General features: G+C 34.1%; 2 protein-coding genes across 2 annotated transcripts; both read left to right on the forward strand.

Annotated features, from left to right (window-relative positions):
• Positions 1–3,040: 3,040 nt before the first annotated feature.
• On the forward strand, positions 3,041–3,364 carry LOC130719323 (zinc-finger homeodomain protein 10-like). The gene has a single exon (XM_057569944.1). It carries the CDS (start codon positions 3,041–3,043, stop codon positions 3,362–3,364), a length of 324 nt encoding a protein of 107 aa, XP_057425927.1.
• Positions 3,365–3,825: 461 nt separating this feature from the next.
• Positions 3,826–6,497, forward strand: LOC130718452 (serine/arginine-rich SC35-like splicing factor SCL33). Its single transcript, XM_057569047.1, has 6 exons — positions 3,826–3,972; positions 4,249–4,425; positions 4,568–4,645; positions 5,525–5,689; positions 5,778–5,903; positions 6,004–6,497. The coding sequence occupies exons 2-6, from the start codon at positions 4,274–4,276 to the stop codon at positions 6,146–6,148; spliced, it is 666 nt and encodes a 221-aa protein (XP_057425030.1). The 5' UTR covers positions 3,826–3,972; positions 4,249–4,273; the 3' UTR covers positions 6,149–6,497.
• The last annotated feature ends 7,380 nt before the right edge of the window (positions 6,498–13,877 follow it).

The following is a 13,877-nucleotide window of genomic DNA, read 5'->3' on the forward strand; positions in this document are numbered from 1 at the left end:
TTCATACATGAACATGTGCAACTCGACATTCAAAATCATGTCACGTACCAACTTGATCAAGGTTGGAAATTTCACTCTATCAAAGTCGATGCATCGATAAACACGGAATATGTGCACATGTATCACATCAAATATATTCAAGAGTCATAGGGAATTCCCCTTATTTTGCCACAATTTTAATTTTTGGCTTTGAGAACAACAACTGAGAAATAGACTTTCGCGTCATAAGACTCGGATGGTCTAACCGGTCATATGTCAATCATAATCACTTCTTCCATATGAAGAACTTCGTTAATCAAAATAATGCTTCAATCAAATAATATTTTCTCGCATTATGAATCCTTCAGGGATTTCACATTTTTTCATTTAATCTTCATACTTTGATATCACCATTTGGGGAAATTGAAGAGCTCAAAATAGGAGAGACTCTAAATCACACTTGAATTCTCAACATTCTCCCCGTCAAGTGTGAGTTTCCACCACATTACCATAAATATTTGTTTGAGATTTCATCTACCTCTTCTGAAGAGTCATCATACAATATCGTATATATCATTACATGTCCTTCAGGGACGATTAATCATGCTTTCATAACATAAAACATATCACAACATTTGTTAATTCAGATGAAATATTTGCTTCAGGAAATATCTCAATCACAGTAATATATAAAATTGATCCAAAGCGCTTTTGGAGAACCTGTTGAAAAAGATATTTACTTCAAGAAATATCTCAATCACAAAAATAGATCCAAAATATTTCTATCATGAGTGAGATATGTTATGCATCATCGGATATCACTATCAATAATATAAAGATTGAAAAAAAAAATTCAAAACATATATGATTCAATAGAAAGAAAAAAAAACGTTGATAGTGAATAGTGAGTATTAAAAAAAAACTCATTGAATGCAATTGAAAAAAAAAATCAACGAATATGAAAAAAAAAAAAACAAAAACTGATCAGTTATGGCTTTACTGTGTTATCAATAACAGCTAAATAGAAAATGAATGCTATTAAAACACATTTAATAATTTTTTTTTTCAAAATCAAAAGGTAATCCATTGCATAAAGTCCATAGACCAGAAGCAAAATGTTACGTTTAATGAATGTTTTTTTTTTAATGGCATTAATATTAATAAACGTTTTTTCTTTTTTGTGTATTCTTCCTTCTGGCTATCTTACTTCTATTATAAGAAAGGACACAGACAGGCCATATATATGTCAATCAATAATTAAAGCAATTATACATGATATTATCACTATCTCCTTAATTTTGCATATACGGTACCTGGTATATGAAATATTATATCTCATGTATGTTTACCTTCCAGTTTTCTCTTATTCAGAATAACTAGCAATACCAAGCACCAGTACGGCAGTACTCTATGGCACAATTATAAAAATCTGAACTTTGATTTTCCTCAACCTCAGCCTTTGGTATATGCAACATTTTAGTTCTAGAGTTAGAACTTAGAAGCGCCAACTTAATATTATTTATCTGTAATCAAAGTTTCGTAAAACAATATGATAAAAAGGATCATGGAATCATTGGTTTTATCATGCAAGGCAAACAACTAAAATATTGCATATGAACGGAGGAAATCTTGATACTTATACTTTCACAATTTCTTTTGTGGAACATATTTCATGTTTATTTGTGCTTGAATCTTCTGGATTCAAATCTAGAATATATCATATTTGGATCTTCTGGAACCATATGTATATTATGGTATGGATCTTCTAGATCCATGACTAGAGTACATCATACCATGGTTATTCTGAACTCATAGTTTAAATTGTGTTCCAGATCTTCAATCTTCTAATGAATTTCAGGATTCATAAGAATTTTTTTTCTTCTAGATCGGATTCATAAAAAATTTCAAAGTGGGTTCTTCTGGAACCATGTGTGTATTACACTATGAATCTTCAGGATTCATATTTTGAACATACTCACTAGGATTCAAACTATATAGATGGAAACAAGATTAAAAAAATTGATACACACTTGCTTGATACTTGAGGAGATGAAGAACTTAATTCTTGAGGAGGAGATGAAGAACAATCGTGCTGATAACGTATTAAGAATAAAGTATAAGCATGAGATGGAAGAGAGAGGAGAAGAGAGAATGCAAGAGTGAGACAAGTGATTATGTCGAATGAGGTGTGGCTGATTGATGCAGTCTCCTTTATTTATAGCACTAGGACTAGGTCAATTACATGGAGATGAGATAATGGCCCAAGCCCATAGAGGAGATACATGGCCCAAGCCCATATGGTCATCTTATTCATAACAAATGGAAGGAAAATTAGTGGGAAATAACTTTCATTCCCATGAAAATGTAAGATTCCCTCTTTGAGATCAGAATAAAATTTATAAAATTATGTGTCACTTACATGCCTGAGAATCTGTCATACTCGGGAATAAAAAATTTAAAACTTTACCAAACTTGGGAATGTATTACATTTCAAACCTCACATTCCTCAAAATATTTTGAGATACCTCTCTAACCAGAGGCAGAGATAGGGGGTGGCATACAAATGCCATGCCACCACAATAATTTTGTAACTCTCTTAAAGAAATTAATAATGAACAATTTATTACATACCCTAAATTAAGTTAATGAACAATTTATTAATATGGTCGTACCTTATTTTCTTTGCGCGCATTTTCTCAAGATAGAGATTTTCTTTACTTAAATCTCAATATATAAACAATAAAAATTTGTGTATGCTCCATGATGGTAGACTACTAAAGTGAGATAGAAAGGGAAAAGAGATAAATACTTTAGATGACAACTAATAGTTTGTCAATTTTTTTAAGGGTTAAAAACTATATTCGTCCTTGAACTTTGAGCGAAATCTGAAAACCGTCCCTCGTCGGAAAATTATCTTAAAACCATCCTTAGACTTTCAAAAACAAATTGGACCCGTCCCTCCGGCAGCCTCAGCTCCGGCCAGTGGCTTATGTGGCTGTCCATGTCAATTAATGAGCCTATGTATAATTTTTATTATTGTTCAGGAGAGAGTTGGGTGGAAATGCAGAAGAAGGACGAGGATTTTGTTCAGAATTTCTTCAACGAGATTGGAATTGAAAGATGGGTTCTCAAAGTTTGGATGCACAACAACAAGAACACTTTTGGGAAGAGAGATGGTAGCAACGAAATCAACAACAACATCAACAATGCTGGTTTTGCAAAGAGCTCTTTTGCAAAGGAAAATCATGACCTTGTTATCAACAACAATAGCAACATCTCTGAAATCAATGGCAATGGGAATTGCAACCATGGTGCTGAGGATCCAATTCATCATCACTACCAGAACCATGGTGGAGCAACTGTTCGTGCTAATGGGTCATCTTGATCTTGAATCTTGATTAGAGTTTATTTGGGGATTTAGGGTTAATTTAGGATAATTGGGTTAATTCAGATAATTAGGAATTTTTTTTATTTTAAATATATAAAAAATTACATGAGGACTCATTGATTAAGGTGGACAGCCACGTAAGCCACTAGCCGGACTTGAGGCCGTCGGAGGGATGAGTCCAATTTGTTTTTTGAAAGTCTGAGGACGATTTTCAGATAATTTTCAGATATAAAATATATTTTAGTATTTTATATATCGGGTGAGTATCCATGTGTATGAATACATCAATATTCGTACCCGCTCCATTAATAAATGAATAGTAGAAATATCCATTAAATAAATCCGTGGATACCCGTGGGTGCGGGTAATTTTACCCATAACGGGTTTTTATCCGCGGGTATCCATGGGTGTGGGTAATTTTGACATCTTTAAAACAGACTCTACACAGTAATCCGTGCAACCTCATGTACCAAAGCATAGCCGGAGAAGTTTCTGGAATCCAGAAGAACGAGGTTGCAAATATAAAGAACGAATCCACGATCGAGAATCATACGATCACACAATTCACAACATTTTTTCTTCTCATCCGAAACCTTGCGAAGCAGGTATTCATCCGATTCAATCTTCCTTGCATTTTGATCACTGATTCTCAATTCATTGCATCGATCATACCACAATTGCCACGATCTTGTGTAGCAATTTCTATCAGCATTTAAACATTACATGTAATCCTCTATTTTCGTGTTGTTGATTTGGAAATGGTTGAAATTAGGGTTTGAATTTCCTCTATGATTATGAAAATTGTCATTGTAGTGTTTGATTTCGTTGAATTTCTACGATTTCAACATTGTCTTCAATAATTTGCTTACGTTTGGTGATAGATAAGGTGAATCAACAATCACCACCATGAGGGGGAGAAGCTACAGTTACAGTCCCTCACCTCCAAGGCGTTACGGCGGCCGAAGAAGGCGCAGTCCTAGCCCTAAGGGCCGCTACCGTGGAAGGGAAAGGGATTTGCCTACTAGTCTTCTGGTTCGGAACCTGCACAGAGATACCAGGTTAGACATGTTTCTATGGTTGGTATTTTGCATCTGATGAAATCATGGGTGTTGAAAGAGAATGATGGTGTAGGAAGAGCAGTGCTAGTGTTATTGCTTATGATTTGATTTGAAATTTTAACTGGAATGCTTGGTTTTGCAGGACAGAAGATCTGCATGGTCCCTTTAGCCACTTTGGTCCTATCAAAGATGTTTATCTGCCTCGCGATTATTATACTGGGTGAGTTTGTTTGAGTGTTTTCATTTGCTGAATCATGGTTTATTTGGTTTTGAAATATTTTTAGGCTTCTGTTCTCATGTTTATTTAGGGTCTCTGTTCATATAGTCTTAGGGGAAAAAGTGTTTAATGTTGTTTTGAAGATCTATTCGTTATTCATGAGAGCTTTGCACTGTATACTTTTTATGTTAGGAAATAGTTATGATTAGCATGTTTTTCCAGTGTAACTTGTCATAATCTGCTCTTTTTCCTATTCTGATGTGTTTTGAAAGTTAGAACAAGCGTTCTAAATGGAAGCGCTCTTTCTTTTATAATATCAGAAAAATGGATCAACTCCACTCTTATCCATTTTGAAAATTTCCATTCCTGACCTGGGATTTTGCAAAGATTTAGTGGTTTTTTGTGTGCATTTAGTTTTGTCACTGCTTTAACTGTAAGATTTAATACTCCAATCATTTTATGGGATTTGGTTGTTTTATTGAAAGAGTTGAAGACAAGAATGAAGTAGTGAGAGTTCTGTGTTGAAGACAAGAAAGAAGTAATAAGAGTGTCATGTTGAAGAAGACACCAATCAGGTAGTAAGAGTTCTATTCAGGTTGATGTTAGTGTACTTGGAGGATTCGGAAGGTTGAGTTTGAATTCATTGTGAAGAAGTTCAAGTCTTGAAGATTTTCATCTCAATACTTTGGCTTCTACAAGGTTAGCATTAATGTGGTGTTTATTATTGAATTCTATGGAGTTTGAGAGGTATGACTTGTGAGAGTTTGGAGTCTGGATTCCATTTGTGGATATCTGCAACCAACCCAGCTTCAGCATGCAGGTGTGTTTATTTATCACGCCACACATATGGTGTGTCTGATGATTTTGGATCTGATGGTACAGGAATCCAAGAGGTTTTGGGTTTGTTCAATATGTGGATCCCGCTGATGCTGCAGATGCAAAATATCACATGGACGGTCAAATTCTTCTTGGTCGTGAGTTAACTGTGGTGTTTGCCGAAGAAAACAGAAAGAAGCCTGCAGAAATGAGGGCAAGAGAGCGTCATAGGTAAGGATATAGATTGTTGATTGTTTGCTTATGATTGAATCAAATATTATCATGTCATTTTGAAATTGCTATTGTTTGAACTTTGAAGTGCTAGGGAGCGGTCATATGATTATAGGCGATCTCCGCGTGGGTATTCTCGTTCCCCGCGTTATGCACGGACCTATTCACGTAGTCCAGACTATACACCTTCTCCGAGAAGGCGGCGATATTCAAGGTATGTTGTTAAAGTTAGCTTTTTAACTGATTCTTCATTTGTGATGTATACTACTTGCAGTGTTGGCATTCTTAGAATGGCCTCCTTCATTATGATTCAGGTCAATCTCACCAAGAGATAGAAGGTATGGTAGGCGATCATACTCTGGTTCACCTTATGGATCTAGAAGCCGCAGCCGAAGTAGGAGTTACAGCAGAAGGAGCTATAGTAGAAGCATGAGTAGGAGTCCAGGCTACTCTCGGTGAACAACTTGACAAACTTGGTAAATGTGGTGGAAGATGTTGTAATTTTCATATGTTTCTGTTGAGGCTTGTGTGTTCAATGCTTCAGATCCACAGTAGTTAGTTAATCTGGTAGTCTGGATTTGTATTTGTCATGGTTGTCTTTCATTTTTATGATCTGGTGTTAACTTCTATTCGTGCTCTATTTTCAGTGCGGTTTTTGTTGAACTGCTTCTTGGACAAAGTTTTTTATGTGTATGCGTTATGGAATTTCATGGATGTGTTTATTCGGGGATTGGATTTGGCACCCCACTCATTAGAAATCTATTTTCCCACTTAAAAGTGAAATGTTACTTTGTATTTTGCACTGCCAGGTATGTAAATCCCGAATTAATTTCGGAATATAAAATTCCGAAATAATTAGGAACTTAGAAATCCGAAAATGAGGGTTTGAAATCTAGTAGTAAGGATGAGAAATCTAATCACCGTTTATTCTTCACCTCCCCTGTACTTCGATGAGCTTATTTCTGGGAATTTTAAGATGAAGGAAGTCGTTAGGATATAAAATGAATAGGAGGTAAAATTCAAGGACATGTGCAAAACAAAATATTGCGAAATGAAGACGAACCCCGCTAATACAGTCCCTAAGGTAGCGTTTGGTAGACCGGTGGAAACGGAACGAAACAGGACCCATGGGTTATGTTATGTGTTTGTCATGTTTTTTAGATGGAATGAAACGGGATAAAAAGCTCCACGATGGAACTAAAGGGAACGAAACAGAACTCTCTCTTAAAACTTTTGTATGGTAAAAAATACTCCTAATTTATATTTGAAATTTTTTGTATCTAAAAAATTTAAAAACATTTATAAAACTGAAAGCACTTATTATATTTGTAGACAAAGTTAAATGAAAATCTACTTTTTTAAAAAAATCGCTTAAAATAAAATTAATTATTTTTTCAAAATAAAATCACTTTTTGTAAGCAATGATAAAGGAGTCAATTGGAGTGCGATTGATTCGACTTATTTTGAAAAAATCACTTTTTTAATCGAAAAATCATTGTTTCAGTTGAAGCTGAAAATAAATTATTTGAAACAGTTACTTAAGCTTATCATGAAAGTCTATGATAATAGATGAGAGGAGATAAAAAAAAGTGATTTTTAATTAGAGTAGTGAAACACGAATCAACTTTTGCTTTTGTCAAAATCTCTAAACATGAAAAAAACTCTAGAGTTAAAAATTAATATTTTTTAATCTAAACAAACACAGTTAAAATAGCTTAAATAAATAATTAGGTTTCTGCTTTTTTGAATAGCATACTGAAACAACTTAAATAATATATGAGTGATTATTTTAAGAAATAAGTGATTATTAAATGAAGTAAGCAATATAAACGGTTTCTATGCATAATGTTCAATTGAGTTCAATTTATTTTCCTCAATCAAATATTAAACATGCAGGGTTATATACGTAATTAAAATCATGGTTCTGTTCTAATGACTTGAAGTTACCGAACACAACCGACAGAAATTATTGTCTCGTTCCATCTTGTTTTGTCCCGTTCCGTTTTGTTATGTCCTATTCCGTTCCGTCACCAAACGCTACCTAAAGGAACACAAAAAATAGTCCTAATTCTAATCCTAGAGGATCAAATATCGTATTTCTAAAAGTCCAAAGTCCAAGGAGAAGAAAAGTACAAGATGAACCTGGAAGAAGAGGTTAAAATGTACAAAGACTTCTCCTAAATAAAACTAAAAGAGATAATGTAAGGTTATGGTGGAGGAGCGTGTGGTGGCTGTGCAACTGGTCTGGGTTCGTCTCTTGGCGGGACTGAGGTTGACATGGAGAGGGTCAAGGTGAACAACCGAAGGATGATGGTGTGTGAGTGGTTCTTGATCAGGGACTGCCAGGGTTGGTAGGTCATGCGTCTCTTTGTTGATGGTATTGCGGAGGTGGTCAGCTATGGCCAAATCAGACGTCTCTTTTCACAATATGAGAAACTGGTGAATGTTTTCATGTAGAGAAATAAGAGGTTGGTTCGTCGTTTTTGTTTTCGTTCTGTGTGTTACCCTTCTATGAAGGTGGTTGTCGAGGCTATTAAATTTTTGGATGGTTTTAGAGTGAGTGAGGCATCTCTATTTGTGGCTTTGGGCTTTGGCTAAACATCCCATAAGACTACGACGGGTGCCATTTCCCTGGATCGTTTGGCTCCTCATAAGGTTGTTTGGGTTTTTGCTTGAACCTGACAAGACATTTTGTTGAGGGAGAGGAAGGGTGCCATTTCCTTGGTTAGGTTGTTCGGTTAACTTTTTGTTGCTATTAATCACTCGTTTATACTTTGTCTTATCTTGAGTTTTTTTTTTTTTTTTTCTCAAAGTTGTAATTAATACATCATTTTTCTTTCTAAAAACATAAAAAGATAGTGTGATTTTAAAAAAGAACTAGTTTAAAGATAAAAATTTATGGGTAATCCATGCGAGTCAATAATTTTTTTTACTAATTTATTGTTAGTAACTATTTTTCTTAATCCTAGAAAATTAAGTAATTATAATTTATAAATTGGGACAGAGAAAGTATGTTTTGAACAATAATTCCAAAAGTGTTAATCCTCTCCTTTTCATACAATAATGCTAATGCTACCTTTCGGTCAGATAATAATGTGAACCAACAATGATATATACACACCTTATGTTTTAAACACTTCATTTCCACCTATTTTTATTTCTATCTCTCTCCTCTTATCGTCTATCACATCTCATATTTTTTCTCTCTTACTTTTTCTTTTTTTCCTATCTCTCTCATCCTCCACCTCTTTCCACCTCATGTTAGAGGTGTGAACATAACATTATTCTAATGTGAACATATTGTAGTGCCGTGCTACATGCTCTTGCATATGACTTTCAAAAGCAAATTGAAATAATTGAAATAGTATGGTCATCACTGCAACCCAGCGGGTCCTTTGCTTTTTCTTTTTCTTTTTCTTTTTCTATTTGTTCTTTTTCTTTTTCTTTTTGTCGGCTGGATACTCAATTGCAATACATGGAATTGAACTGTGGAACCACGGGTTGACCCAAGAAAACAAAAGTTGACAACACACATGACTCACACGGAGCCAGGAATTTTGTGAAACCTCGGCAAAATTAAGTCTACACCTAACTGTCCGCACCTGACGTTTGACTCAGTATTTTAAATTGCAGTTGCGATTGCGGCCACAGTAGTGTTTGCAGCGTGATTTTTTTATTTGCATAGTGTAGCGTGTTAAAAAGTCAATAATTATGATGATATTATCATGCCTATTACTAATACATATTTAAAATGAGACCCAAAATCTCAATTAAATACAATATTAATTCCAAAATCTCAATACTATATGCATTCTAATTTCATTTAAAAAAGAAACAAACTTTTCTAAGAGATTCACGGTCCCACAAACAGTAAAAAAGAAACAACCTTTGTTTTCTTTATTTATAAGCCATTGTAATATTAATAAGCCACCCATATAACAAATGAGAAAATAAAATAAAAAGAGATACAAAGAGGAGGAAAACAGTAAGTAGCAGGGGAGAACAAAACAATAACAGGGTCAAAGCACGAGAAAAACAATAGAGCTTTTCCTCTCACTCTCTGTAACAGAGACAAAAAATAAAACTTCTTTTTCTCTCCTCTGTTCACCCTCTTATTGCCCCACCGACCCAAAATAGTAAAAAATAAAAACAGAACAGATCCGCAAAACAGAGACTTCAGGGAAAGGATAAATGAAATTTGGAGATGGAAACCTCTCACTCTCCACCCACCGCCTTTCTGCCTTTCAAGCTTTCACCTCTCACTCTCCATCTCTCTCACTGGCTCACCTTGATCTCCTCACCCACATTTCTCGACAGGCACAGCGCCTCACCCAAAGAGAAGCTTGTCCAAAGAATTTCATTTTTCTTTCCCCTAGAGCCTGGGCATAGGCCCAAGCTCGCCAGGCGGTGAATCCGCCCCTGCCACACTCTCCACCGAAAGTTTTGTTTCACTAGTATAAGAGTAGAAGAACTTGTAGAGTTTAAGGCACCAAATTAGAATCACCATTTAAGCATCCTTTGATAGATCTTGCTGGAAGGATCATCCATCCTATTCACCACTTAAATTGACGAGGTAAACTTTGAAATTATCACGTCTTAATTTATTGGTATTATACATATATATGCATGTTTTAAGGGCTTTATCTTATTTTGGAACTAAAGCACCCGATCCTAACCTACACGTCTCTAGTGCAGTAGGGCAATTCTAAGAACAAGAACCAGGTTATTATTTATATGCTCCCTTTTACCATTAACATTTAATGTATGTTATGCTATTTATAATTTGTTCTTTATGTTATAAAATATAAGTCATAGAAAAAACCAAAATTGCTGTAGCCAACACAGGGGTGGAACAGACTAAGTTATATATATCAAAATTGCTGTAGCCAACACCAAAATTGCGCTGCACAGTGAAAAACGATTCTGAATTTCTTACATAAATAATAACATTGTTTTGAAAATGAAAATAAAAACTTAAGATTTGAACTACAATAGATTTATTTTGTTGAACAGCAAATACAATTGAACCAATTTAAATAAAATCTCAATTGAATCCAACAAAGGCCCAATATTACAACAATATAATTCTGCAACAATAAGAGCTTCCTTATGCATTAGAGTTGTTGCTTGTTCTCCCTCATTGAATTCAAATCCATTGTACCTGCAACAATTTGGAAAATAATTAATAAAGAGAAAGAAAAAAACAGTATGCTAATTACGATGTGCATGATATACAGAATTATAAAATCTAAGATAAAAAATCTAACCAATCCTATTTTCTGTAAACCTTCTTCGTACACTACATTCCGAGTGCAATTAGAGACTACTCATTTGTCATCCACAATAAGCATCTTCAACCATTTTCTAGATTTAACTCTCGATAGGGCAACATATACCTACCATGCGTGAACATAGGCCTAGGAAGATATAATCTGACATTGGGTAAAGATTGGCCTTGGTCCTTATTTATAATCATAGCAAAACACACAGTTATAGGGAACTGCCTTCTTTGGAATTTGAATGGAAGGCTAGTGTTAGAAGGAGTTAAGCTCAATCTAGGTATATAAACCGGTTTACCTGGTTTTGTACCTGATAAAACTGTAGCAACAATAATATACAGAGTCAAAGCAGTAACCATCAATCTAGTGTCATTAAACAATCCAGTAGACTGATCTAAATTACAAATCAGCATGATAGGAACCCCAACTTTAATATAATTTAGAAATTCAGAAGTGGACCATTCTGCATCTATATCAGAATTTTCATTTCTAGGAATCTTCATATCTATATGGAGTATCATAACTCAAATATTCTGTTTCCTCTCTAGGAATCATAGGCAGCATGAAGTTGTTTACCTCTTCAACACTTTCAAGAATAGGTGCAAGGAGTGCCCTTTGTTCAAAATATTCATGGTTTTCCAAATTAGCAACAACATTTGGATATGAAAAATTTACTAATTCAAGTAAAGGATTATCGGACTCCCTTACCAACAAATCAGAGGGAATCTCTATAATAGAATCATCATTATCAATTGGCTTAATTATTCCATCCCATTACTTGAAGAAGTCAGTCTGCAAATTCTTTGATTTCCATAGCCGAAGAAGAGGAAGCAGCATGTTGTAATCTCATGTTGGTAATTAACTTCATTACTTTACAATACTTCCATAGGAAAAATTTATTCACAGCAGAAGAAACGATGTCAGATCTACTTTCTTTCAAAATAAATGTAAGACTTTGCCTGAAGTCTCCCCCCAAAACCACTACTTTTCCTCCAAAAGGTTTATCATAGCCAAAAGTTGCTCGCGTCTTCATAATGTCATTTAAAGTTCTGTCTAGAGCTTCGAAACAGTGCTTGTTCAAAATTGGGGCTTCATCCCAAATAATAAGACTCGCTTTTTGAAGCATCTCAGCTTTAGGAGAATCTTGTCGGACATTACATGTAGATAATTTGTGGATTGAAATAGGAATAGAAAATATAGAGTGAGCAGTTCTACCTCCGGGTAATAATAATGAACCATGTCCTGAACCTACTATTTTGCCTGTGCGCTGCACGGTGATGTTTACTATTATATTAGCTTTAACATGAAAGTGTTTTCAAGTAGAATGTTCTTACCCGTGCACGGTGAATTTTACTCTTATTATTTAGGCATGTACCAATACAAAGATTCAGAACAAAATTGATATACTAAAATCAATATTTGCAAATAGTTTAACTGCTAAAATTAAGAGACAAAGAAAAGATGAGCATTCAACAAAACAAAACCACAACGAATATCATACAACCCGCAAAATTGCACATAACTTTTATATATATATATATATATATTTACATTCACATTAGTTATAATTGTATATATTTATTTATAAAATAATTTAATTTAATGTTATATTTTTATTTAACATTAGTTATAATCTAATATTTTTATTAATGCCCGTTTACTAATTTTAAACAAACAATAAAATTAATAATATATTATTACTGTAATTTATTAGGAAATTATTTTTAATTTTAGATAATTAGCTATTATTAAAAAATAATAATAATAGCTTTGAAGTGCATATTTCTTCTAAAAACATAATGTAGTGGATTGTAAAATGTTCATTCTCGTGCTTTATATTTTTATTCCATAATTTTTATCCTAAATTATATATAATCATTTTAAAATTTTTAATACTCGCACAACATGTTTTCACTCTTTATAATTTTTTTAATTGCTTTACTAATGAATTTAGTAAAGCTGAAGAGGGGGGCGAGTTTTGAGAAAGAATACAGTGAGACATCGAGACGGTGAAGAGAGACAGAGAGCGAGAGATGGTTCAAGGGAAAGAGAGGAGGAGAAGGGAGGGTTGTGCGGAAGGATATGTGACGAGTTTCAACTCAGAATGAGTATCCGATAAAAGCTTGTTTGAAGGACTGGAACTTGAAAGTGGTGCAGGTTCCCAAAGAATGTTATGCATGGTTGAAGCATTAATGGTCTGCACATGGTAAATAAAAATATTTTGAATTTCAAATTCGAAGTTTTTAAAAAGAGAAGATGAAAAGAACAAACGGAGGTAGATTGAAAATATCTAAAACGAAGGGGAGAAGATTGTAAATTAAAAAGATATTAACTTTATAATTTTAAATTTTCCTAACCTACTGAATGTAAAATATTCATGTATTTTCTTTTTAAATCAACCAAATTAGTGAAGTTATATATATATATATATATAATTATATAAGAACAGAACAGAGAAATAACTTATATCTAACATATTTAGCATGTTCCTACTTCCCCATCAGGCTCTGATACCAAGAGGGGGTCGGAAGCAGAAGGAGGGGGATGAGATGAGGATTAAGAGAAGTAGGACGCCACCACGGAGGGGCTTCTAGCAGAAATTTAAATTGCAGAAATTAAAAGACAGGAATTAAAACAGGAGGCTCAGCCTTCCATAAACAGAATAATAAAACTGGAGGAAATATATTACATAAACATAGGTTACAAAAACTGAAAAACTGAAAAAGATTGAAGAAAGGAAAACTGAAAGAGAACTTACAGAAGGACTCTCAGTGTTTTCTCTCTCTATAACTCTCTATCTAGGCTATGCCAAACTCTGCCTAACAAAGCTCAGAAGATGCCTATTTAAAGAAAAATTTGGTCACTGTTTGAATAGTTCCGGTTGAATAGTTCCGGTAGACGGTACTATT

The sequence above is a fragment of the Lotus japonicus genome, chromosome 5 (genome assembly GCF_012489685.1).
Source record: "Lotus japonicus ecotype B-129 chromosome 5, LjGifu_v1.2".
NCBI lineage: Eukaryota > Viridiplantae > Streptophyta > Magnoliopsida > Fabales > Fabaceae > Lotus > Lotus japonicus.